This window comes from Gymnogyps californianus, chromosome Z (assembly GCF_018139145.2).
Source record: "Gymnogyps californianus isolate 813 chromosome Z, ASM1813914v2, whole genome shotgun sequence".
NCBI lineage: Eukaryota > Metazoa > Chordata > Aves > Accipitriformes > Cathartidae > Gymnogyps > Gymnogyps californianus.
In genome coordinates this window covers 46,193,706-46,218,326 of record NC_059500.1, presented here as the reverse complement: position 1 = coordinate 46,218,326, position 24,621 = coordinate 46,193,706, and the positions used below count along the sequence as shown (strand labels likewise).

The 24,621-nt window shown below is 40.2% G+C and overlaps 1 protein-coding gene across 1 annotated transcript in view; it reads left to right on the top strand.

The window, feature by feature from the left end:
* TRPM6 (transient receptor potential cation channel subfamily M member 6) overlaps positions 1-24,621 on the top strand; it is an 85,762-nt gene that overhangs the window by 41,136 nt on the left and 20,005 nt on the right. The window contains exons 16-30 of the mRNA XM_050913595.1: positions 1,193-1,327; positions 2,369-2,649; positions 3,717-3,945; positions 4,501-4,656; positions 7,418-7,552; positions 8,598-8,726; positions 10,823-11,074; positions 12,035-12,209; positions 13,782-13,896; positions 15,582-15,781; positions 18,124-18,256; positions 20,023-21,161; positions 21,882-21,994; positions 22,933-23,059; positions 23,971-24,068. Coding sequence (XP_050769552.1) covers positions 1,193-1,327; positions 2,369-2,649; positions 3,717-3,945; positions 4,501-4,656; positions 7,418-7,552; positions 8,598-8,726; positions 10,823-11,074; positions 12,035-12,209; positions 13,782-13,896; positions 15,582-15,781; positions 18,124-18,256; positions 20,023-21,161; positions 21,882-21,994; positions 22,933-23,059; positions 23,971-24,068 — 3,417 coding nt within the window. The remainder of the gene's footprint in view (positions 1-1,192; positions 1,328-2,368; positions 2,650-3,716; positions 3,946-4,500; positions 4,657-7,417; positions 7,553-8,597; positions 8,727-10,822; positions 11,075-12,034; positions 12,210-13,781; positions 13,897-15,581; positions 15,782-18,123; positions 18,257-20,022; positions 21,162-21,881; positions 21,995-22,932; positions 23,060-23,970; positions 24,069-24,621) is intronic.

Here is a 24,621-nt window from a genome sequence, read left to right as displayed (position 1 = left end):
TGGCAGAGCTTTTTCTGTGACACACTGGTCATCGCAGGGGAAGTCTCATGCTGGATGTGCCATGCTGCACCCATGGTGCAGTGGCTTTGTGCAGGCAGGGGGTTGTGCTTGGACATGCGTGCCGTTCTGCACCTTCTAGACGCTTAAGGTGTTTCGCTGTATGGCATAGCGTTGTGCCAAGTCTGCTTATCAGTAGCATCACCTCTACGAACAAACAAACTGCATCAGAACAACAGTGTGCAAACATACTAGCACTTTCATTTTCCGCATGGACTTTCCAAAACCAGTGACTTGAAAACAGCCTAAACTTCTCAATAAACTAGCTGAATATCATTCCCAACATAACAGATGGAGCAGATTTACCGCATAAGAATTCTCCCTGGTTTTTGGAGTAGAACTGGACTTCGATTAAAGTACTTCCATATGTTAAAAAACAAACAACAAAAAACTCTCATCCCCATGTCCTGCTTTCATGACTAATAGAAGAACCTCAGGGTGATCAGGGAAAATAAGAAGAAATAATGAAAACTGTTACTTGGAGTGAATAGAAACACAGAGACAGAGCTTCCTGTGTGTCACTGGCTTAATGCAATGCTTAAAAAGAGATATTTGAGCAGTTGTAACACTCTTCACTGTATCCTCATGAAATATGACCTTAACAGGGATGGGTGAAACCACATGATCGTATAACTAGGAACTGCAGGGAAGAGTGTTAATGATTCTGCTGGTAACGTTCTTCCCTCTCAGTCAACACTGAACAAAGTGCGCCCAGGGATGCTAGACATGCCATCCTTCGGAGGAAATGGTCAGCAAAAAGTTCAGAGAACTTCTGTCTTTTAAAGGGCTTACGGCACTTTTTATAAGGGTAGGCACTCAGAAGAGCTTTCAGGTTGGGTGATTCCAACTTGGTGCAAGCCCAGTTGTTGTTGTAATTAGTGGATGCCGTTTGGGAAATCAGTATTTTGAATTTAGAGATTCAGAAAAATATATATTTTTTAAATTACATGTGAAACAGGCTATTTTTTCCTTAACGGTGTAAGCTCTAGTGGTAGTTATAGCAATTGCTGACTCACAAGTCTTTGAATAACATCAGTTTCTACAGGCACCATTGCAGTCAGAGATAAGTACAGGCAAACTTCATCTCTAATTTGCAGTTCTCTCCTTGTGTTTTATGGTATGCCTTCGGATCTAGAGAGTGCTCTCCAGTTTTTCTCAGAGCCTATCTCATTCCCTTCATCAGAGTAATCAGACGGGTAGCAGAATGGGATCTGCTGAAAGTACTTTGCATTCTCAGTTCTTCAGAACAGCACAGCCTTACAAATACAAGGTAATACCATTGCTTATTCTAGACTTTGCTTAGACATATTAGGCTGCTAATCGTTTTATTGAGAGATTTTAGACATATGTTGGTCAGGCTGTTAGTTATCATAACTCTACTTAAACTCCAGTGGAAGCAACGTTTTACTGCTCACTGTTCATGAAGTACAGGTCTTGCAATTTTAATGTTGAAATCATGCTCAGACTCCTCCTGTGATACTTTTTAACTTCCATCCATTTGTTGCTTTTGTTCACTGAAATGTAGTATCACCAAATTTCTTAACATCAAGCATGGGTGAAAACTCTTCTTATTTGGAAGCAACAGTAGGAATTCTCTGACTTTCCCAATGTTTTCTCATGATTGCTTATTAAAGTGCTACAGTAAGCCTGCTAAGAGATACAGTTCTGATATCTGGAAAATGATGAAAGAGTATATTCTTTCAAAGAATGATAAAAGAGGAAAGATCGCCACATACATATATCTGACAGACAAAACATAAAGTAGAATGAATTTAAATGGCTTTATTAGAATTAGTCTGAGCCAAAATGAACCCATTATAGCACTGAGACAACCTCACTTATATCAGTAAGACTTTTTCTTTGCCTTTAATGGAGAAATATCCAGACATGAATGTATAGCAAGTTTACATTACAAGTGTGGCAGACAGTAAAAATCATCTTTAAATATCACAAGTCCATGGTGTATGTTTCAGTCTACTGATTGCTTTTTCTCCTGTCATGACAGAAGTACAAGAAAAGAGTGAAAATAGGATCTTGGTATCACGGGGTTTGGAGACTGTCCGACACTATTGAAGGGGAGGCTATAAATGGCATGGGCACAGAGCAAGGAGTGTTTTTCCTCCACTAATGTTACCAGCTTCTTAGCATTGTTAACCTGAATGTGATCCTATCTGTGGTTTATGACTTAAATGTATATAACGATCAAATAGTTTGCTACTTGCAATTCAGATTTGCGTGCAGTTTTATTTACATGAATCTGAACCTTAACCATTCATTGAGATTTTCTTTTTAAAAAAAAAAAAAATTGTAGGAAAGATCCACTGCTTTCCATAAGTGTAAGAAGAAATCAAAAGAGGATATAAACTTTGCAGAGAACTATGAGTCATCTGGCTTTATCTACCCCTATAACGACCTCCTGGTTTGGGCAGTATTAATGAAAAGGCAGAAGATGGCAATGTTCTTCTGGCAGCACGGAGAGGAAGCCATGGTCAAAGCTGTTGTGGCTTGTAAACTCTACAGGGCGATGGCACATGAAGCTAAACAGAGCAACATGGTGGATGACACTTCAGAAGAACTCAAGAAGTACTCAAAGTATGAGTTCTCCCTTCACTTCAGTTAATAAGGTTCTGCAGTGCTTAGAATGGTTAGATATTTTCCTAATCCACTAAGAGTTTGTAAGGTTAGTGGTGCCATGGACTACAGAGTGTAAAAGAAATACTTTCAGCTGCCCACTATTCATATTATATAATGGAGCTATGTATTGGTGTGCAGTCTGGTCAAGAGTTAAAGGAAAGATATTAGTATGTTGCCTAGTTGCATATTTGAAAATTAAAATATAGGTGAGTAATGCATGGCTCACTGTCTGCTAAATGGTCAAGTGGAAGACTGAAATTTCCCTTACAGCTTCCCTTCCAGTTCAACTTGTTAAAAAGCCATATGGCACATATGTGTTGGACTTTTCAAATCTGTAACATGGTAATGAGCAAACTAAAATTAGTGCTTTAATCCTGCTCTGTGTAAGACCTAAAGAAAAATGTATGCTGAAATAATTGAGTGAATAAAAAATGAAGTAGACCAAGAATTTTCTTCAAGTTTGTAGTGTCATGTTAGTGTTTTCTCGTAGTTTTTCTTGTTAATGACATATTGTATGCTTTGTAGATATCATGCCTCAGATTCAGAGTGCAATAAGATGTGCTGTCTTGTTTTGCATGCAGCTCCAAAGCTTAATTTAAAGGTGTATCTTCCTTGAGGAATCTTCCCTACACAGATGTTTAAGAGCCAGTGTAAAAGAAGAGGCTTTTGCAACTGCCTGCAATGCTTGCCCACAGTGGTGATGAGTCTGTTGTTGAAGGAAATACACAGAACTTCGTAGGGTCCATTTTGACAGCTGAGTGAGATTAAGAACAAAACAAATAAAAAAATAGAAAAGAGGATGATCCTAAACCTTGTGATTAGGACTAAACAGTTAGTTTTACTCCCAAAATTATTTTTCACTAGATATGTTGATAAAGCAACAGGAAAAATGGGAGAAGGCATACTTACCGAGATTGTTAGCTGAACTTTAGTTAATGGAGTTTTCAAACCAACCTCTTTGCAGCAGTGATTCTGAGTTTTCGCTGATCTCTGTTATATTAGCTGTTAATTCCTTTCTGCTCTAGGGAATTTGGGCAGCTTGCCTTAGATGTGCTGGAGAAAGCATTCAAACAAAATGAGCAGATGGCCATGAAATTGCTGACCTATGAACTGAAAAACTGGAGCAACTCAACTTGCTTAAAACTAGCAGTGTCTGTGGGGCTGCGGCCTTTCGTATCCCATACTTGCACACAGATGCTGCTGACCGATATGTGGATGGGACGCCTGAAGATGCGGAAGAACTCCTGGTTTAAGGTCACATCACTCTAGCTTTTTCTGAGCATTTAGATGCTGTTTAGATGCTTTATACATGTCTTTGTGGTTACGAACGTGTCTAATGCAGCTTCAGACAAATGTGCTTAAGCACGGATTGGAATGTGCACATCTGGGAGGGGAAAGGCGGGGAGGGAAGACAGTACTTGCTTCTATTTTCCTTCTTTGCAAAAGCAGCTGTGGGATGACATTAGGAGAATGCATTTTGTGAGGGTTTTTTTGCTGTTCCCATTCTCTCAGCACCCTTCAGTCCCTCCCCACCTGCTCTCACTGCCCCGCATTGCTGGTTCTCCGGCAGAGCTGCTGATGGGAGGAATGCCCTCTGGACATAGGGAGCAGTATCTAAAGTACCCCCAGGTACCATGACACTCTTCAAAGCCACAAAACAGTCAAGAGCAACACACTTCTTCGGAGGCTGTAGGAGTGTGATACAGAGATTCCCTGCACCAGTGCTCGCACCATGCATGGCTGACTATGGCCTCAGGTCTATGCTATCACTGCTGAATTAATTTCCTGAATTTTGTGTCTCTCTTTTAGGTCATTATGAGTATTCTCCTGCCTCCCACCATCTTGATGCTGGAGTTTAAAAGCAAGGCAGAAATGTCTCATGTGCCTCAGTCTCAAGACTTCCACCAGTTCACATGGTATCATGGGGATCAGAGCCCAGCCAGCTCTAAAGATGCCTTGTCTCTGGTTAGTCTGTGATGATCAGTCATTTGTGTGTCAGGGTTTGTCTGTTTACCACAGTGTAATTCTGAGGATTGAGGAGGAGGTGATCAGCTGGAAGTGTCCAGGCCCAATTCTCAAGAAGTAGGGGTTTGATCTCTAGTTTGGATACAGACTGAAATGACCTTGGACAAGTCACTTCATCTGTCCTGGGTGTCACTTCTGTACTTGGTCATAATGAGAAAATCCTTCTCAACCTCACAGAATTATAATGAGATTATAATTTGTCTGCCAGTTAAGCAGGTATTTTAGGGCACAAAGTCTATTCAAGCTGCAGATAAATATCTATGTAATCTTGTATACCAAATAATCTAAGAATGGTTTCATATCATATACAAAATGACATCCATAAAACTCAATTCAGGTTGCCCAGTCGAGCTGTCCAAACAAGGGAAACAGCAGAACTGAGGCAGTTCAGGTCCCATCCTCTCCGACTCACTCCTTCCTCCCGCTCTGCCTGGCCAGCAGCCTCTGCCCCACATCTCAGCCGCAACCTCTCCCCGCCTCTATGGCCATCCTTTGCTCTTAGTCTCTCCTTGAGATTTTGTTTCCTGAATTACATCGTAGCCCTTCCAGAGGTCTAGCTCCTGCCCTCCTTGTTGAAAAACAGGGTATCTCTACTTCTGCATCACTTGAGCCTGGCAGAGGTGCCATTTAAAGCACAAGAGAAGCACTGTGCTTTTGATTTAGTCACCTGAGCTTAGTCCTGAAACACTCTGCAGGGACCTGTGGTTGCACCAACGTCCTTCTTAGGCCTGTCTGTGGGGAGTCTCCAGCATAGGTGAAGTCTTTGCCTTTTAAGACCTGAATTCCCCCCTTCTGCTAAGCAGAATTGCCTGTCCTTTCTTTTTCTCATTCTCCACAAAGCATTCCTTGAACTGAAAATTTCCAAAAGTTCTCAGTTTGAGGTAGACAGCAGACATGGAGAATTTCCGTCCAAAAGGGTGAATGTTGGTGAGGTGCTAACCAATGAAAACAGGATTGTCAAGTGAGAGCTGTCAGGCATCTTTTTTGCTCTGCTCTGCTTATCTTACAGCGGATAAGCCTTGTAGATTGCTTGGGACATTCTCAGTTAACTTTCAATTTGTGTAAAATTAAAGAGTGGATTGTCATTGAGGGCTTTCGCAGCAGCATGGTAAGCCTTTCACTGCCATGCTTACGTTTTCTTTCTCTGATGCAGAAAAATGCTCGAAGCCATTATCTCCTGCAGTGCCTGTCTAATATAGTCAGTTCAAAAATGCTTTTTATGGGGTTAGGTAACAACTATGATACAGAGGACAGGCCAATTGTAATTATGTGCAGCAGAACCACCCCGGCAGTCTGGTAGAAGGCAACACAGCAATGTGCGTAAGCGCTTTTCTGACCTGCCTCAGACAGGGCTGCTTCCTTCTGTCACTAGCAATAAGCTTGACTTCTGATTTTAGCTAATATAGAGTGTTGTTGAAAACAAAAGCCCGAGCTACCGCTTTTTCTTAAATACTCTGATATAAAAAATGTACAGAAAATTTCAAGAGTGTACATGTGCCATACAGAGCATCTTTCACACACAGTCATAAATTCCAGTGACCTCCTGCAGCTGGAAATTTCACTCTTTCATGGGACAAATTCTCCCCTTCACCTTGGAGGATCTGATGTTAACACATTGGGATGATTCTGTGTATCAAATTCTCTGGTTCAGCACTTTTCTGAGTCTAATACGATGAAAAAAAAAGAGTTTTCCCCAGGTAATCCAAGGAAATGTTGTGTAGTAGGGATAAATATGTCACATAAAAAGTGCTATACTGCAGATGTCTAGTAGCAGTAAGTTTCAGCATTGATATTAGCCAAGGCAATTGGCCAGCATTGAAACAAAACTGAACAAGGTAGTTTGGTTCCCTCAGCCTTGCCCAGCTATTAGCTATTTATAGTTCCCCCAGGCCTCTCTGCTTCATCTCTGAAAACTCCTTTCAGTACCTTCTGGTTTTGTCAGTTGCCCACTGCTGTGTGTCTGCAACTTTTCTTAGGCTTCAGCGGCAATCAGGTATTTGTACTTTCACAGGGGTACCTGGACAAGTGTCAAACTCTGGATACAGAATCAAGTGTGTTTGCTTTTTTTGTTTGTTTGTTTTTATTTTACTGAAGATAATAAAGAAGTTACCTGTGTTTTTTGTAGGCAGATCTTTGTAAGAGACTACTTATTTCATCCTCATGTTCTAATCAGGCATACAATACATCAAAAATAGCAATTAGATTCTGTATTTAGAATTTCACTGTCTTGAGATTTTCTGTGTGACTGTACACATGAGTGGAAATGTGATGCTCATTCCTTTATTTCAGAATGTGCCACAGTTGTCAGTGGAGTTCTAGCTAACACAGTTATGTCCTCTTGGGAGTTGTTATTTATCTGTATTTCACAGATAGGGAAAGTGAGACACAGAGTGATTAAGTGACTTTTTGCTTAAAGATTTAAATGTGTGACAGAAATAGGGGTGGATTCAGGTCTGCTGACGCCCAGTCCACTGCCTGTAGTCATAAAAGCAAACTCTAAATGAGTATTTATAGTGGAAAAGTGTGCATGTTAATTGTTGCAAACGAGAGGGTTGTAACCAGACAAAGTCAAGCTACAGTAATGGTTTATATATTCAGAACAAAGCTTAAACATCTGTGCCTGTCTTCCCTCTAACATGACACAACCTTTGCAATCATAGACTATGGTTTCTTACTTTTAAAATGCTGTTTCCTTTTAAAGAAGGATTATGATGTGGAGAAGGTTGCTCAGAAGTCTGATGAAAGCCAAGTAGACGGTGGACAAGGAAACCTGCCCGGCACTAGAAAAATCTATGAGTTCTACAATGCACCAATTGTCAAGTTCTGGTTTCACACGGTCGGTTATCATGCTAGAACTTGGATTGCCAAAACCCTCCTTTCATCCTTCAAATACCACTTGATGCTGCTTTTACTTTGCCTAGCATGGATTTGCAGCCACTTAAGGGTGTGGGTGGATGGGAAGACATTTGAATATTTCTCTCACAATTAAGTGAAAAGTTTTCCTGCTAAAGTCATGCAGCTGCATTAAAAAAAACAAAACAAAAAGAACAAAAAAAAATTATAAGGAACTAAAGAAAAACCCAAGCACAACTTTTTACAGTGATTAATTGCACATGTAGAGATAGATTTGAAGCTGGCCTTAAATATCTTAAATATCCTACAGATATTCGTGTCCATTTCTTTAGGAACTTTTTCTGAAGGAGTGAATATTAATCTACAGGAGATCATTTACTATAGAGAAATATGCATTTATTAAATCAATTTTAGTAATTAACCCTGTGTCAGTAGAGCTGAGGATGTTTAAGATCAGGCTGCCTGTTCAGTCAGACCATCATGTACATAAACTGTTAGTCCTTTAAGAGGGTGTGGTTAACTGCTTTATAGGTTGTTAATCTATTATCTCAGATACTTTTATAGCATGGGCTGGTGCCTTTAAAATATGTGCTTTCCACCTGATATTGTTCTTCCTGTGTTTTGGAAGGCACTGATTAACCAGCAGTGATTCACGTAGCTTTGAGAATGGTTACTTGCTCCTACAGAAAGTTAGGTTAAAAGCATAGCACTGCCTGTACGTTCAAGTAAGGTGTGCAGATAAAATAGTCTGTCTCATATATGAGTTTGGGGCCTAGGTGATCATGCACTGCAATGGTTCGTCTTCTGCTCCCTTTTTTTCAGCACTAAAGCACCAATTTCCAAATGGTGTTTAAGGGTATTCCTATAAAAAATACTTTGGACAACTGGAGGAAAGATTTTGGGCTCAAAAATCTGACTGTGTCCCAGTAGTTTGAATACATATAGTCAGGCTAATCACCTGTTAATATGTTTGCAGAAATTTGTTGAAGATTTTTGTGCATATGGATTATATACTGTGTATTTTGTAGATGGCGTACATGGCGTTTCTCATGCTCTTCACTTACACTGTGTTGGTGAAGATGGAACCAAGACCGAGTGTGCAAGAGTGGCTTGTTATCATTTATATTTTCAGCACTGCTATTGAAAAAGTCAGGGAGGTAAGCTTTTTCATTCACAATTCTCGTCTATAGAGGATGTATTATGAACCAGAGAATACCACAAACTGAAGAATGCCAAATCCTGCATTCTTTTTGTAGAGAATTTAGCAGAGGAAAGAATTATACAGGGCATTTATTTCTGAGCAGTCTTTTATTTGAAGACCAGTACTTGGGCTTTGAAAATGCATCTTAAAATTTGTCCTTAAATCTCTATTTTTCTGTGTAAAGCCAGTGGTAACGTGCAGGTCGCTTGAGAGTGATTGTGCTGAATTGAGATTTGGAGCCTCGATGTAGGCACTTGTTTCTTAATTTTTTTGAGTGGACCATTAGATTTCTTGTAACAAATATGGAATTTGTCTTTGGATACTTACTTTGAGTGTGGACATAGTTATCAATTAGTAAGTGTTATGCGTAGAATGATCTATGGCTCTCCATTAAGTCTAACTGACCCTCTATAAACGAAACTGGAAAAAAATTACCATCAACTTTTAATGCTGGATTCACTGAGCATGGAAAAATGATATTCCAATCAAAATTAGTCACAATTATTTGCAGTTGATTAGATCCGAGCTTCTGAACACAACTTGCACTCCAAACCTCAGGCTGGGGAAAAATGCAGCTTTGTATTTCCCAAATTATTGTATCTGATCGGACATATCTTCACTGTAGAATCGGCACATAGTAAACAATAGTAGTGTGAGTTGTCTTTTATATGACATTTGAAATGCTGTACTTCTAGAGGAATAAAACTGCAAAAAAGCAGTCAGTTCTGAGTGAAGGATGCTGTTACAACAGATCACTCAGAAGACTGTGACATCAGTATGAGAGAGGTGAAGGATTTCAAGGGGCAGCAGAAATGCTGGGAATATACTGGAGACTGGATAAACATACAAGTTCTGTGGCTGCATGAGATAAGATTGAAAAAATCTACACAAGGATTGTCTAATTGAGAAAAGAATTGAATGTGGAATAGCAAGCACTTTGGAAATCACTGTTGTGCTGTTGCGTTGTGTTGATGGTGGGACGGCAGAAACATCAGCTCTTCTTTCTAGCATTAACATTCATTGGAGACTTTGAAATTAATGCCTCCTACTTGATTTTCTTTGTCCATGTACTAGTTCTGGTCTGCTGGCAAAGACTTTGTAGGACACTGTGTCTTATACGTGCAGCTAATTAACTGCTGAGGGCCTCGTTATATATAACTGCAAACCTCTATTTCTCTAGATTGTATCAACTAATTGTTAAAGCCTTAGGCCCTGATCCTGCAACTAGTTCCTCATGTGAGTTAGTCCAGCTGAATTGAGTAGGATCACTTGTTTACATTAATGTGTTCGTATGTGTAAATTCTTGCAGGATCAGGGCGTAACATTTCAAAATCTCTCCTTTGCTTGGTACTTATCAGTGTGATCTTACATGGTACTACATAATTGGCCTTACTTGCGCAATGTGCAAAGGTTTTATTTAGGGCCTCCCAAAGATTCCACTTCACACATTTGCTCAGTGAAGCTTAAAATCCCTTTGGGGCACCTCACAGTTCAAGGAGTGAACATTTCATTCTTTACCTTGCTAGTTGCCAACAACCTTTTTTTAGCATGTCCTTGGTGGAATACAAGGATCTTTCTTTATATTTTCAGTCTGAAATAAAAGGCATTAGTTATTTTCCCATCAGCAAGGTTAGGTTGGTACTTTCCATGACTTAGGGGCTTTTGAAAGGGCTGTTGCAGGTCATGACCATTCCTCTAGAAAATGCTCATTAATTTATAATGATACGTATGCATAACAGTTCTATACTGGCTGCTCTTTTCTGCTGAGGAACGTGCTCTTTCATGAATGGGTTCAGGCTCAGAATCTGTTTTTCCTTAGGAAGAGCTATCCTACTTGGTGGGACATACTTGAGCAATACGACACTATAGATTAAGTACAAACCTCAGTTAACGGTGAGTGACAATATGCAGTACATGGGCCTGGGAAAAAACCAAAGGAAAAAAATGATACATTCCCAAATATCATGAAACAGTTCAGACAGAAAAGGTTAAAGAATGTATCTGTGATTTTAATGGAGTTTCATTGGGTTTTTTTTCCCCCATTCTACTCAGGTATTTATCTCAGAACCTGGAAAATTCCGCCAAAAAGTGAAGGTGTGGATTTATGAATACTGGAATTTTACGGATTCTATAGCTATCATCCTGTTTATGATTGGTTTTGGCTTGCGCTGGTCCGACCCCCCTGTTCAAACTGCAGGGAGGCTACTTTACTGCTTGGATATAATATTTTGGTATGCTCGGCTCCTTGATCTTTTTGCTGTGAATCAGCATGCTGGCCCATACCTGACAATGATTGGGAAAATGGTAAGTATTATGCTTTGGAGCAATATTTTTGTAGTTAAGGCATCTATTGAGGAACGTGTAAAGGTCAGAAGTGACAGAAAAGAATGATAGTCGAAGGAGAGGTCACCTAATAATTCATAGTGAATGTATTACCTGAAAATACCATGTCTTTTTCTGTTTGTGAGTTGGCCATAATCAGATTTCAGTTCTCTCTGATTTATTCATTATTTGAATTTATTCACAAAAGCCATTTTTGCTTCATTCCTTAGAGAAGGGTTGCATTTGAGTTGAATTTCTGATCCAGCTTGATAATAGGAGAAAGAAAAATCACTGTCTCTTGCAGACGGGCTCACCACTATACATAATTCCCCTAGCTCTTGGAAACTGTCTCATTATTATTTCACATTTTGATTCAAATAATTATATCCCATTTTAGCAGGCAAAATTTCTCTGAGATCAAAGTTAATTTTTTTTCTCTTTTGGTATAAGAACTGCTGCTGAACTGCTGCCTAGTCTTGAGGGACATCTGCAGATTCCCACTGTAATTTCCCTCGGTTATTGGGAACTATCTTATTAATACTTTCATATTCTGTCTTGCATAGTAATTCCGATTCAGTGTTAGAAGGCAAAATAGTTTTCACTGCTATTCCTTGCTCTCAGTTTGGAAGAAACACCACTGAGGAAAAGCACCATCATAAGGTCTCTGCATTTTTCAAATCTTGCTTGAGATCTTAAGAGGGACTTGAGAGGCAAATAGGACTTGTGGCCTTTTTGGTCCGGGATGACTTTAACCTCTATAAAATACTTGGGTAGTGCAGGTCATAGTAATAAAATATTTTTATTTCCTCCATCATATTAGATTATTAGCCCTGTTTTTATATTCTGATTTGTAAAAGCAGTGATTGATCTCTTCCCTAAAATGTGTGTCTACTTTACGTATCATTAACACAGCTAATTCCTTCATGCAACCATGTCTTCCAGACAGCAAACATGTTCTATATTGTGGTCATGATGGCCATAGTCCTATTGAGTTTTGGAGTGTCACGAAAGGCAATTCTTTCACCAGAGGAGCCTCCTTCTTGGACTCTGGCACGAGATATAGTATTTCAGCCCTACTGGATGATGTTTGGTGAGGTCTATGCTGGAGAAATAGATGGTAGGTAATTTTCATAGTACAGCTCAACAGCTTAAATTTAATATGTGCAGAAACATGTCCACTTCGGGCTACTAGAATTTTGAGTACACACTGAGTCTATTCTTGCTCAAACAATTTTGATTCCAGTATATATGTATGTCCTTAATGAGTAATACTGCATGAATAAAGGTGAGAATATTAGTTTCTTTGTTAAAAATAAAGATTAAGCTTTAAAACCTTCAAGTTTAGCTTTTCAAATGAGGTATATTGCAAAGGTCAGAACAAAGCACATCGGAACTAATACTAAGCTAGTTCATGGTCAGGGGATCTGGCAGTGAAATGAATTTCCAATTAGACGAATCCAAAGATGCTGATCTCTTGGAGAAAAGACTACAAAGTTGCCTTAAAGGAAGTAAGAATAAAAGGAAAACAAAAAAGGAAAAATAAGAAAGAAAAATTATCTTTCACCATAGTAAGAGTTACCTGGCATCATTCTTAAATGGATAAACCAGTTAAACATAGGAAAATTAGAACCAATCAACGTAAATAAGAAAAATGTTATATCTTGATTATGGCTTTGACCTTGTCTCAGTAAGAGAGAAGAACCAGGCACTCCAGGAGGTATTTCAGCATTGCAGATGGAAGGCACTCTCATGCTGCTAAGTGATGGGTACAAGTAAAACAGTCCCTAAGATAGAGAAGTAGGTATGCAAATAGATACAGATATTTAAGATACATAGTTCAGCATAGACCTAATTCATTAAAATAATTTATGATGTTGCATCCATTATTAATGCTGAAACAGTCACATAATGGCTATGTATTTTGGTTATATAAGTCAAAATTCTTTTAATGAAAGCACACTGTTAAGTTTCACAGTTTAATCTATTTAATCACTTATTAATGCTAAACCTTTAGAAATTTGACACTTCCCAGATAAAGCTATGATTTCTCTAATGACTCTTCATGCTGCGGAGTATGTCCTGAATTTAGGGCTGCTGCCTTATAAATGTGTTTTAAAATTTCCTCAAAGGTGTAAAATTTGATTAAAAATTATAAAGACTGAAAAGTATTTATTTTGACAATTTAAAAACATTAAGAGGGATCCCTTAATTTCTATGATTTGTTGTCTCATCTCACAAATATTCGTAGCCATATATCCTTTTGCCCATGAGTTAATGTGATCTTACTGAAGCTCTAAAGGAATAACACTCCAGTACTGATAAAGCAGCCTTTGCACTGGATTTGGATTTCAGTTTACTTGAGTGTGTGCCATCTCCCAAATACATTTCAGCTGCATCATTCTTCCCCTTAACAAAAAGTCGAGGTGACTGGCTTAAGAACTGATATGTATGAAATGGTGTCTACAGCTTCTGAATTGCAATGGAAACTATGGGGCAGTAGTGTAATGAAGAGGTCTCAGATCTCCTTTACATGGAGGTAGACTTTTTAGTTGGAAATTTAGTAATGTATCTCCGTGAAAGTAACCAGGACTATTCTGTTTCTTGCTGGGGCAAATGAGGAGCACATGCCATTGCTGTGCTCTGCTCTGATTTTTGTGCTGACCATGCTCTCTATGTCCTTCACTTCCAGTCTGTGAAACCAATGAAGACTGTCCTCCTGGCTCCTTCCTCACACCGTTCCTCCAAGCTGTCTACCTGTTTGTGCAGTACATCATCATGGTCAACTTGCTTATTGCTTTCTTTAAGTAGGTACCATGGTATATTGCTGCAAAAGCAAAAGCAACTAATAGATGTTCTGCCAATACTTCTGCAAAAGCCCTTCACCAAAAATGCCCCAGCAGGGCATGGGGGTCCGGTGAATAAAAAAAGAACAGTGGAAGCAAGAGGGTGGGAGAAAGGGGATGGTGAGCAGACACCTAAACTGTTTTGCCATTTAAACAGAATCTGACTGTGTGAAAGTGGACAGCTCCAGTTGGCAAACAAGCAACATTAATTCAGCTCTGAAGTAATTTGTCCTTTGTTCCTAAAAGTTGTATTTGTTGTGCTGAGAGCCTATATAATGTTCATCATAGGGTAGCCCAAGATTTAAATTGGCAGATAAGTGGAGAAGGTATTCAAGGGAAGAGGATAATGACTTTGTAGGAGCATGCTCTTCCTTTAGGAAATAATTTGAAAATTCCTGTTGTTTGATGCAATTTGATATGTTCTAGACTGAAATCTAACTGTAGTGTTTTTAACTATCTGCTTTTTAATGTCTGCTGCCAGAGTAGGAGGGGTCTTTATTGTAATTCTATAGTAATTAATAATAATTCTATAGTAATTAATCCATGTCTTTATAGTAATTCTAACCTTTCAAGTTTTAACAGGGAAACCCTTGTAGTGGATCAGGTTCTGTAAAATATTAGTAAAGTGCAGTCTAACCCAAGTAGTTAAATATTTTTTCCTAGAGTTCTAGTATTTCTGGGGAAGAAAAAGTCAGCTGTAGGTTAAAAAAAATTCAGATGAAGAAATTAGTGATTAATATTCAAGAAAACTGAATGATCAAAACTCATTCTATTCCCACTTCCAATTAGAAATCCCTTTCCTGAAATTGTGTCAAGGCATCAATTTTTTTTTTTTAATACACAGCTGTGAAATTGTAATTTGAATTATTTCTAGATTTAAACCTTCAGCAATGATGATATGTTAAATGTTCTGCCTAGTGATTTGATTGTTCCAGAAGTGGGACCAAAAATGGATATGAGCAATATATTTAATTATGCTCCCAGAAGCAAAGCTGATGTTTTTGTGATTATATGCTGGGTGTGTAGTATGACGGTGCAGCTAAATTACAGTGCCAGAAACCACAAAGTTGCTTCCCTGTACTTGGGTCTATGATAGTAGATACAGGAAATTATTCAGTGCAACAACAGTCATGGTTAGAAATATTACGGCTCCAAAGAGTACTCTGCAGAAGAATTGCTCATGTAGCTGCCTCTTGCAGCAAGTATTTTGTTTCGGTGGAGTGCACTGAAGAGCAGCAGAACCATTTGGTTAACACTCTTCCCTTAGCCTGACTCCTACATTTAATCCAATCCAAAGAGGCAGACAGTGTTGAATTCTCAATTAGGCTATGTATTAAAGTTTAAATAATCTGGCTGAGATTTCAAAGCCACTTCAGGGGTATTTTTTGCCCAGTTCCCATTAATGTGAATGGGAATTGGATCTCCAAATCCGTTAGGCAGCTTTGAAGATCTCATTCTCAGTGCGCTAGCTGCAGGCACGTGCTGCTGCTTTGTTAAATGAAAGTTGCTAAGCTGATTTACCTCACTGGAGAGATGGGACTTTTCTTCAGTGTCAAATTAGATCTGTAGACAAGCATCTTGTGCTGTATTGGGAGTATTCCTCACAGGAGTGTTTCACCCTCCTTCCCCTCTATCTCTCTTCTCAGTAATGTTTATTATGATTTGAAATCCATATCGAACAAGCTCTGGAAGTACAACCGGTACCGCTACATTATGACCTACCATGAGAAGCCATGGCTGCCTCCACCTTTCATCCTCCTGAGCCACATTGGACTTCTGATAAACCGCGTCTTCCACCATCGGCCCCCAAATGAGCTGGATCAAGAGGAAGGCGATGTTGGACTAAGTAAGCAGAGCTAAGCTGGGGACCAAAAGAAATAGCTGATGAGGAATATTTTGCCAGCCTCCCACCACTTCGTAGCTCAGTTCCTCCAAAAAAAAAAAAAAAGAGATTCTCCGGGTAGGAGGCTTTTTTTATTTGCAAAACTGAACTTAACCTGCCTGAGAAGTCTTGTAGGAAAAAGTGGCTAGGGGGATGCTTTGCTTTGTATTTGGCTTTTGCTGTGCTAGATACTGTGCATCGGTCAAGGTACATCACAACTCTGAGCTGAAATAAAGTGACAGCAACTTATTCTGTAGGAATGAATAGCCTTATTTTGAAAGAAAGTAGACAATACTGGAGGTATAAATTTCTGTACATTTGTCCTGAAAAGACCAACAATTCCTTTTTAATTGCTGAGAGAAAGTAGCCACAGAGCCCAAGGACAGAGGAGATCCAGTGTGATGGCAGATGCAGAGAGAGAGCATAGGGGCCTCCCACCTCCTCACTGCATCATTCCCTTTGTGCACTGGCTCTTCGCTGCACCTTAACCCCACCTCCTTCACCCTTCCCAACTTGGACTTCTGCATCCCAGGGTCCTTCCGAATGCCTCTTTAAGGTGATGCCAGTTCCCTGTCCCACTGTCGCCAGCTCCTGCAGCTCTGCCAGGAGCAGTCCTAGCCGTTGCACGGAGGGGACCACAAGATGTTGGAACGGGAATGAATACTCGGTAGTGGGGCTTGGTGGTTGGTGGGGTGAGGCAGGGCAATGGGGAGAAGAAAAGGCTGGTGGCTGTAACCTTATCTAAAAAAACACTGGGGAGTATTGGTGCATAGTATTATACAGCCTCATCCTTTTTGATGCATTGTACGTCCTTGATGCCTAGTAACAGAGGTGAGCAGACCCTGACTGGGTTATGCTTCACTTAGGATTTTCTTTGCTGAACATGAATCCCTGAAGATATCTGGCATGCTCACAGGTGGTTACAGAGTTCAAAAATGGGCTTAACTAATCAATGCTGAGCCGCTTTACTGCTGCTCCCAGGCTCAGCTCCTCCGTCATGACTGGATACATCAGCCTGCCTTTGAAGTACCACTGCTTATTTTATATGTGTGCATAGTAGAAGTCACTGATGTAGCATAGAAGTTGTCTTACTTGTAAGTTGCATTAGATAGAAGGAAAACTAAAACACTGCTTAGCACATCTAAAAGTCCTTGGATAGAAGAGGGCTCATGCCTTGCCTACACTTCTGTCAGAAAGAGACTTTTTTCCTGTTTGTGTACCTTTGTGTCTCTTTTCTATATGTCTATGCATTGCTTGATAAGTTTCTTCTACTTACATTTTGGTGTGGTTAGCGTTAACTGGTTTTAGCAATGAGGATCCAGTGCCACCCTGTGGACAAGCAATGAAAACACCAAGATACAGAGTAAAATCTTGGCGGTAAGAACACAGATAGGTTAGGGGGGAAAAGAGCCTGGGAGGTGATCAGGTCTCATTCGGAGTGAGAAAGGGACTCCAGAACACTGCGAGGGGCTTCCCTGCTGAGCTGTGTGTTGCAGTCGAGTACTACATGCTTGTAGCAAACACTGCCATCTCTCTTGGCACAGATGCCCCCCTAGCAAGTACAGTGAGGACTCTGGTATGTAAAAAAGGAAAGAAAAAAGGAGCTTGGAAGACGTGGAGTTTGAATTAGAGAAGCAGTTTTCCACTGTATGCATTTCTTCATACTGACTTATAATTGATGTCTTCTCCCAGAAGTCTTGGTGTGCTAGAAGAATAACATCATGAGTAGCCCAAGTTGTGGGCTTTTAAACTTCTGAATGAGTTCTTTTTTGTCCAGTAATCTTGCTTAATGTTTTATACATATGAACATGTTAAGCAATTAGGTGAAAAAAAGCTTTGTAGCTTTGAGTACCTGAAAGGACTGTAACTGTTGTAGGTGACTCGCCCTAAATGAATGCCTGGACCAAATTATATAGTGATATAGTGAAATCTTTGTAAGTCTTACATATCTATATCTAAGTCTTGTGAGTCACACGTATAACAAAATACAGGAAAAAGTTTGGGAGAAAATATATCTTTGTGAGAAGCCATTTGGGTATGTACTTTTGAGTCTTTAAAAGGGAGTGCACTGGAATTTTTGTGAGCGTGGTTTTGCTCCGCAAGGAAAAATAAAAAACACGTTTACGTGTATTTGGCATGTTGAGTCTTTATACATAAGCCCAGATTCATGGAGTTAGGTCTGATTCGTTCTTGTCAAGGGAGGGGGAGGAAACCAGTTCTGACAGTTTTCTTTTTTTCTCATGCGTACTTATAAACAGTTGCTTTTGTCAGCGTGCTTCATACTGACTCCTGCCTGCTTTGTTCAGAGCTGTACCTGAGTGATGAGGAGTTAAAGAAACTCCATGACTTCGAGGAACAGTGTGTGGAAAAATATTTTCATGAGAAGAATGAAAGCCTGAGTTCCAGTGACAGTGAAAGGATCCGTCTGACAACAGAAAGGTGTGTTTTGCTGCAGATTTGTGCTCTTTGTGTACATTTGTCATATAAAAAGACTTTGATAAGCTAATGCTTTTGGAACAGGTTATGGCCACTGTGAACATGAGGAGCAATAACATGCATAGGCCTTGCTAATTTGATGGAAATGTAATGTATCTGTTTTAACTGCATGGAAGGCCTGGCTGGGAAGACTTCCTGGCGGAATTGCGTTCCCAGATGTGTGCAATGTGCAGGTGGTTAAAGGGGTACAGCAAGGTGTTGCTCAGTTTCACTTTTGCAGACCAGATAGCACCACAAAAACATGCCAGGCTACGGCATACAGTACATATTTTTATTTAAAAGCCTAGCAGTGTAGGAACTCTATGAGAGTATTGCTTGTGATTGAGTACAACTGATGTTTACAGAAATAACTGTATAACCATTGTAGCATTATCTGCAATGTAGTGTCTTGGTTTGCAAAACGTCAATACACAGCTGTCAATGGGGTTTCAAAACTCTTAATATTAGCCTAATTTAGCTTTCTATTGAAATCAATGGCAAAGCTGCCAATAAGTTTAATGGGAAGAGTTAAAGAAAGTGAGCACTATAAAAAGTCTTACTGATTGCCAATACTGATCTCATCTAATAAATTTGTTTTGCCTAGAGAAAGATAGCCTTTTAATCTTTGCCTGTTCATAATCTTATTTTCTGCATACTAAAACAAAACACACAAGCAAAATGAATGTCCTCTGTAAAAGAAATAAAATAAGTAGCTTTGTTCAAAAGCTGCAGAATCGATTACAGCAATGAGATTTCATTTAGCGGATAAATACAGATCTGGAAAGGAATTTTTTTCTGAGTACAAAGGTGAAACACACTTCACAGCATTGCATAACATTAATATAAGAAATTAATTTAACTGAATAAAATATTTTGGAACACTGGTCTTTCATTTTATTCAGCTATTGGTCAAATACTACATCTTTTAGTTACTCAGTGACAAAGGAAACGAGCAACTTTTGCATATTGCCTGCAGCTAGTTTATCATTGTCTTAGTGATAGAGCACCAGACAGAGTATCTTCAGGAAATCTGAAGATAATGATTTGGTTAAAATGATGTCATTCCAGGCCAAGAAGTTCTTGCACTGTTCACTGGGGATTTGAAGACCATAAAAAAAGGCTTTGCTTTTTGGGCAGCTGAATTTTACCTGAAGATAACTGATGGCATCAGACATACAGAATCTGTTCCCAGAGGCCAAATAGGTTCTTGGGAAGACCCTTTTCCCAGCAGTTGCCAGTATTTGAGAAATGCAAGAGTATCTGTAGGTTTGTGTGAGCCTTGTCCTTCTCATGCTTGCACAAGAAATGTAGAAATGCAGGATGACTGGCTGACAAGAAGTATACTTTACAGCATTTTACATTTACAGCAATAGCTAATGCAACATTTCCAAAGCTGTGTCCTGCGGTCCATGGTTTAGTAGTTCTGTGGCAAGGAATGGACATTAGTAGGAAAATAGCAGTTTTTAAAATAGATACTCCTTGAGCAAAAAGCCTGTTTCCTTAAAAGTCACTGGCTGTTGGCCCAGTAATCTGAATGACATGTTGTAAGTCTGGATGGGTTTTGTTAAATATAGATACTCATGGGAATAGAAGTCATCATTAAAAAAAAATAAAGGGCTGTTTGAAACACTGACTTTTTGAAATGTGTTAATGTCTTCCTTCATCATCTGGTAAACAGAAGTAAAGATCTGTGTTTTGGTATTTTAATTATATTTTCTTTTTCTACCTAGAGTGGAGGAAATGTTTCTGCAGCTTAAAGAAGTGCATGAGAAGGTATTTTATATCAAGGAGTCTTTACTCTCCCTGGACAGCCAGCTAGGACATTTGCAAGACCTGTCTGCCTTGACAGTGGACATCCTCAAAGTGCTTTCAGCTGTAGACACCTTGCAGGTGGAAGAAGCCTTACTGGCTGACACAAAACATCGAACCTGTAGGAAGCTGCCCCATAGCTGGAGCAATGCGCTCTATTCCAAGACCTTGAGCAGCCTAGAGTGTTTGTATGACAAGAAATACCACTACTCCAGCATGCCACCCTCCCTCTTACGGAGCTTGGTAAGGAGTCAGTGGCCGTCAGAGTGCAAAGACCATGTATTGAGGACCGAGAGTAACAAGGTGGTAGAAGACAACTCTCGAAAGATAGAAATAGAAAGTGACACACTCACTTCGGGAGTATCCTCTGAGACTAAGTCAACCCCTAGATATGGACAATTCTTGCTGGTGCCCCCAGACCATCAGGGAGGGTCTTTATCTGAGGATGTCACCTTAAATTTGTCCTTTTTGAGCACTTCTGCCAAGTACAGGGACGATGCATTCAGGCATGAACTGCAAAGTAGCATTGTGGTGCAGCCAAACTTGCGGAGTGTCAGCCTCATTGGAAAAGAGCCAGAAGATTATCAATGGAGCCAGAGAGACTTTGTTATTCATTTGCCATCAGAAAAGACTAATGCCGTAGAGGCTGATCATCCTCTTGGTCTCCAGCCATCGGAGACTGAAGAGAGTGCAGCACCCTCCTGTGATGACAGGGAAGAAACTGAAGGCGGTTATGTGAACTGGGGATTCTCTGAAGGTGATGAAAAAGGGGTTTTCAGCTCAGAAACAAAGAAGAAGGCCCTGTGCATACATTCCACCTATAACAGTGACTGCAATTGCACAGGTAGTCCTCCCAGGCATGCCCAGATAAAAGAATCAAAGTCCTTCTCCTACAACTCCGACAGGTCATGTCACAGCAGCAGCATCTCTCAGAACAAGCTGAAACGCAGCACCTCCTTCTGGATCAGCCCACTCTGGAGGGACTGGGGTTTCTGCAGGAGCAACAGCTTACAGTCCCATAAGAAAGAGAAAAGAGGGAAAACCTGCAAGGCCATAGGTGGTAATTATAGAACACTACACCTATACAGTATCTTTTACTGGGGAGCCCAAGACATTATAAAAATGTTTCCTTTGCACCCAGGAGGTAATAGCTGCAGTTGAGGGTAGTAGCAGAGAGTTCAGAGTTACTCCTTCACTTTCTTTGTGCTGGGTCTGACTGCTGTAGGGAATTTCTGAAGTCTGCCTGGTATCCAAGCTGCACCACACCTGTTTGTTAGCCATCCTGATTCTCCCCATCTCACGGGATCCCTATGGCAGTGGCTATACAGCCAGGGTGACAGAGTGACTGTGCTTGCTCCGGGGAAGTCTCCTGCCCTGGAGATACAATGCAAGAGTTGCAGGAGCCAAAAGAAACCACACAGTCCCTAAGAGATACATTAGCAGTATCATAGGTCAGATGGATGCATGGAGAACGAAGAGGTATACATTTTTATAGCCAGTTTAAAACCCTCCCTGTCCACCACCAAGTTTGCTTATCAACAGCTAAAATATAGCAGATTCCAGTTCTAAGTATGAGTTGTGTGAGATGATGGATAACATTTGTTGTTTTATATCTTGTGAGGTGCACATCTTTGCACTGAACTGCATGAGTATTGGCTTTGGGTGTCACAAGTCTTTCTCAGCTTGCTGTGGAGATCTGCCAACTCTCAGTCTTATCAGATCTTCTCTCAGTAAACAAAAGCTCTGTAGCTTAATGGTGTTTTTTGGCTCTTTCCCACAGAGTCCTTACGATCCAGTGAGCTACACCACAGTGAGGCAACAAAAGCAAAACAACAAAACAGAGACAGAAAGTCTGGGAGAGGAAAGAAGAATCAAAAAACCCTTCAGGTGCCGGTATGTGCAGACGCAAGAGAATCACATATCCCATAGCTGTCTTTTTCATGCATTAAGAGCAGTTCTGCAGTGTGGCTTAGTTGAAAATGTATACATTTAAAATGCTGCACACAAATTGGGGCATCTTTTTTGTGTGTCTGGCTTTGGTTTAATTTCCCTTTTGTTTGAATGTGTGGGATTTCAGTTTTGAACGTGTTGAAGTCTATGGACTTCGCTAGATAGTATACCAGGGGTGTTACTGATTTTACACAGAAAGGAATCAGTCCTTGTACTTTAGCTGGCAGGAGGGCTTGGGGAAGCTTCATATGATCTAGGATAGACTGAAGGAGTGGCGAGCCATATCCCGGCAGTGGGCAACTGTACACAAGCAAGCCAGGCCTTGTAATGTTGTCTCCTGCCTACAAGAGTCCCAATCTTTTCTCTGAATCCATCAAACATTTAGCACATTGCAGACAGCATATTGATTGTGTCATATGTATGGGGCAACTTTCATAACTGTATGTGTGTGTACATACATAAAAATCTATTTATAAAGTTACAAAGAGATTCCTAGGATCTTTGTCAGCTGGAAAGTGTTATCTCTGTTTAATGAGATGAAAGCTGAAGACTGATTTGTTTACATAAGATGCTCAGGTCAGCAACAGATCTTAGACTTGAACTTTGAGATCTAATACCTCTGCAGGTATTCCGAGGGACTTCAAACTTTGTTTAAAAAAGCTGTAGTGCTAGACCTTTCATCAGTAGTATTTACTAGACAAAAGCAATGTGTCTTCTGCAACTTGTAACAAAAATGGGAAAATCTGTTTCTCTGTTGGGAGCGAGTTCAGTCATTGGCATTTCAGTGATGCTCTGAAAGGCCACGTCATAGGCTGTTAGAGGAACTGCAGAGGTGCTAGTCGTCCTATAAATCGAGTGTTGTTTTGTCTGTGTCTTGCCAGGTGATTAGAGTGGATGATTGTCCCCAGAACACCCAAGTGAGCTCCGAGCCTGCAGAGATCAATGTCTGGAATGAGCAAGAGAAACACAGCAAGAACTGGCTCACTGTGTCTAATTTCAGTCAGCTAAGTATGTGATATTTTGCAGACGGTGAAATTCAGAACAGCTTTTAAAAAGAAGCAGTAAATAAAAATTCACAAATTCAAAGTGTCATCCACCACTTTCACATCATGGCATAGTTTTTACAGAATTAGAATTAGGTTGCAGGCACACACGACTTGGTTATTTGCTGCGTCATTGCAGAGGCAAAAGGGATATAGGTTGGATGGAAGGTCAGTTAAATCTTTCCAGGAGTGCTGCCTGTCTCGCGTGGGAGATAGTAGAGTACTAATCCTCAGGAATAAGTGGGAAACAAGGAGGATGATACCCTTGTCTCCTCTCCTGAGGTGTCTTCTAAAGTGGCATCCTGGCTAATTGTAAAAATAAACTCTCTCGTGAATTTCTCAGGGCATTTACACTTGCAGGCAGTGCTGTGATACTGTATCTGCTGGCAGATCCTCTGCATGCATTATTCATTACTCATTGCTCAGAAACACATCCTCCAAAGGGAAGAAATGAATTCTGTATCGTCTCTGTTGGAATGAAAAGGGAATGGCATTCCTACTCTTCTTTTAGTAATTCTCCAGCTCTTTCATTCTCAGAAATCCTTTGCATAGTTCATCTTGTCTTTCAGCTTTGCTGTGATGCGGCTCACTGGCTTCATCCTGCGAGCTGCTGGGAGAAGCACCAGGGAATGCTGTGACTCAGCACAGCATGGTCTGAGAAGGGCTGCGCTCCTCCGAAACCTGCTGACAGAGAAAGGAAACAGTCTGTTTTAACCCTGTGAAATTCTGTTATTGCTTTTATAGCCCATTATGCGTTTGCTGGGGCAATATGGTATATAGGTGTTAATTTTATAGCACTGCATAGGTGTTTAGTTTGTAGCAGTAGAGCTGTTCATTTACACTCTGGAAATAGCTGACACCTGCTCTTTTGGCTAGGTTTGGAACGTCTCAGTTACATGCACCAAAAAATGGAAAATCAAGACATCGGTAGGCATACCATACCATTCTGTGATTACCTGAGGCATTCTCGAGAGGTAAGACCTAAGATTACACATCCTAGTCCATAGTTCTGGCTGGGATGAGCCCAGGGTAGCTCTGCTGATGTCCCTGGACTTGCCACTATGGGTTCTTTGCCACGAAATACCTCTTGAGAGATGAGGAACTTTGTTGTCTGCTGGCACAGCGCATGTGTGTGAGTGAATGTATAATTTATCAGCTGTTAACACTCTATTAAGATTATTAAAGTAGGATATTAAATTATTGAATCACGAAGTGGTTCTGAGTATGAAGAACTTGGTCAGAAGTGACGCGTGTGTTGATGTTTCGTTAGGCAATGAGTGAGCTGACAGCTTGGTCTTGAGCCTGTGGGCAGAATTGGTTAGCAGAGTGAAGAAAATTTTGGAAAGTTAGCTACATAGCTCTTAATCTGTCACACAGAGATAGTTATTTCTTGCAAAGTGGGAGTTAAATATTGATAATAATTGCAAATCTTAGATTTCCTAGTTACTGACTTATAAACACCATATCTTATTATTTATCATAATTAATTTGCAGCTCCATAATGTAAAGGTCCTCTGCCTATGTAAA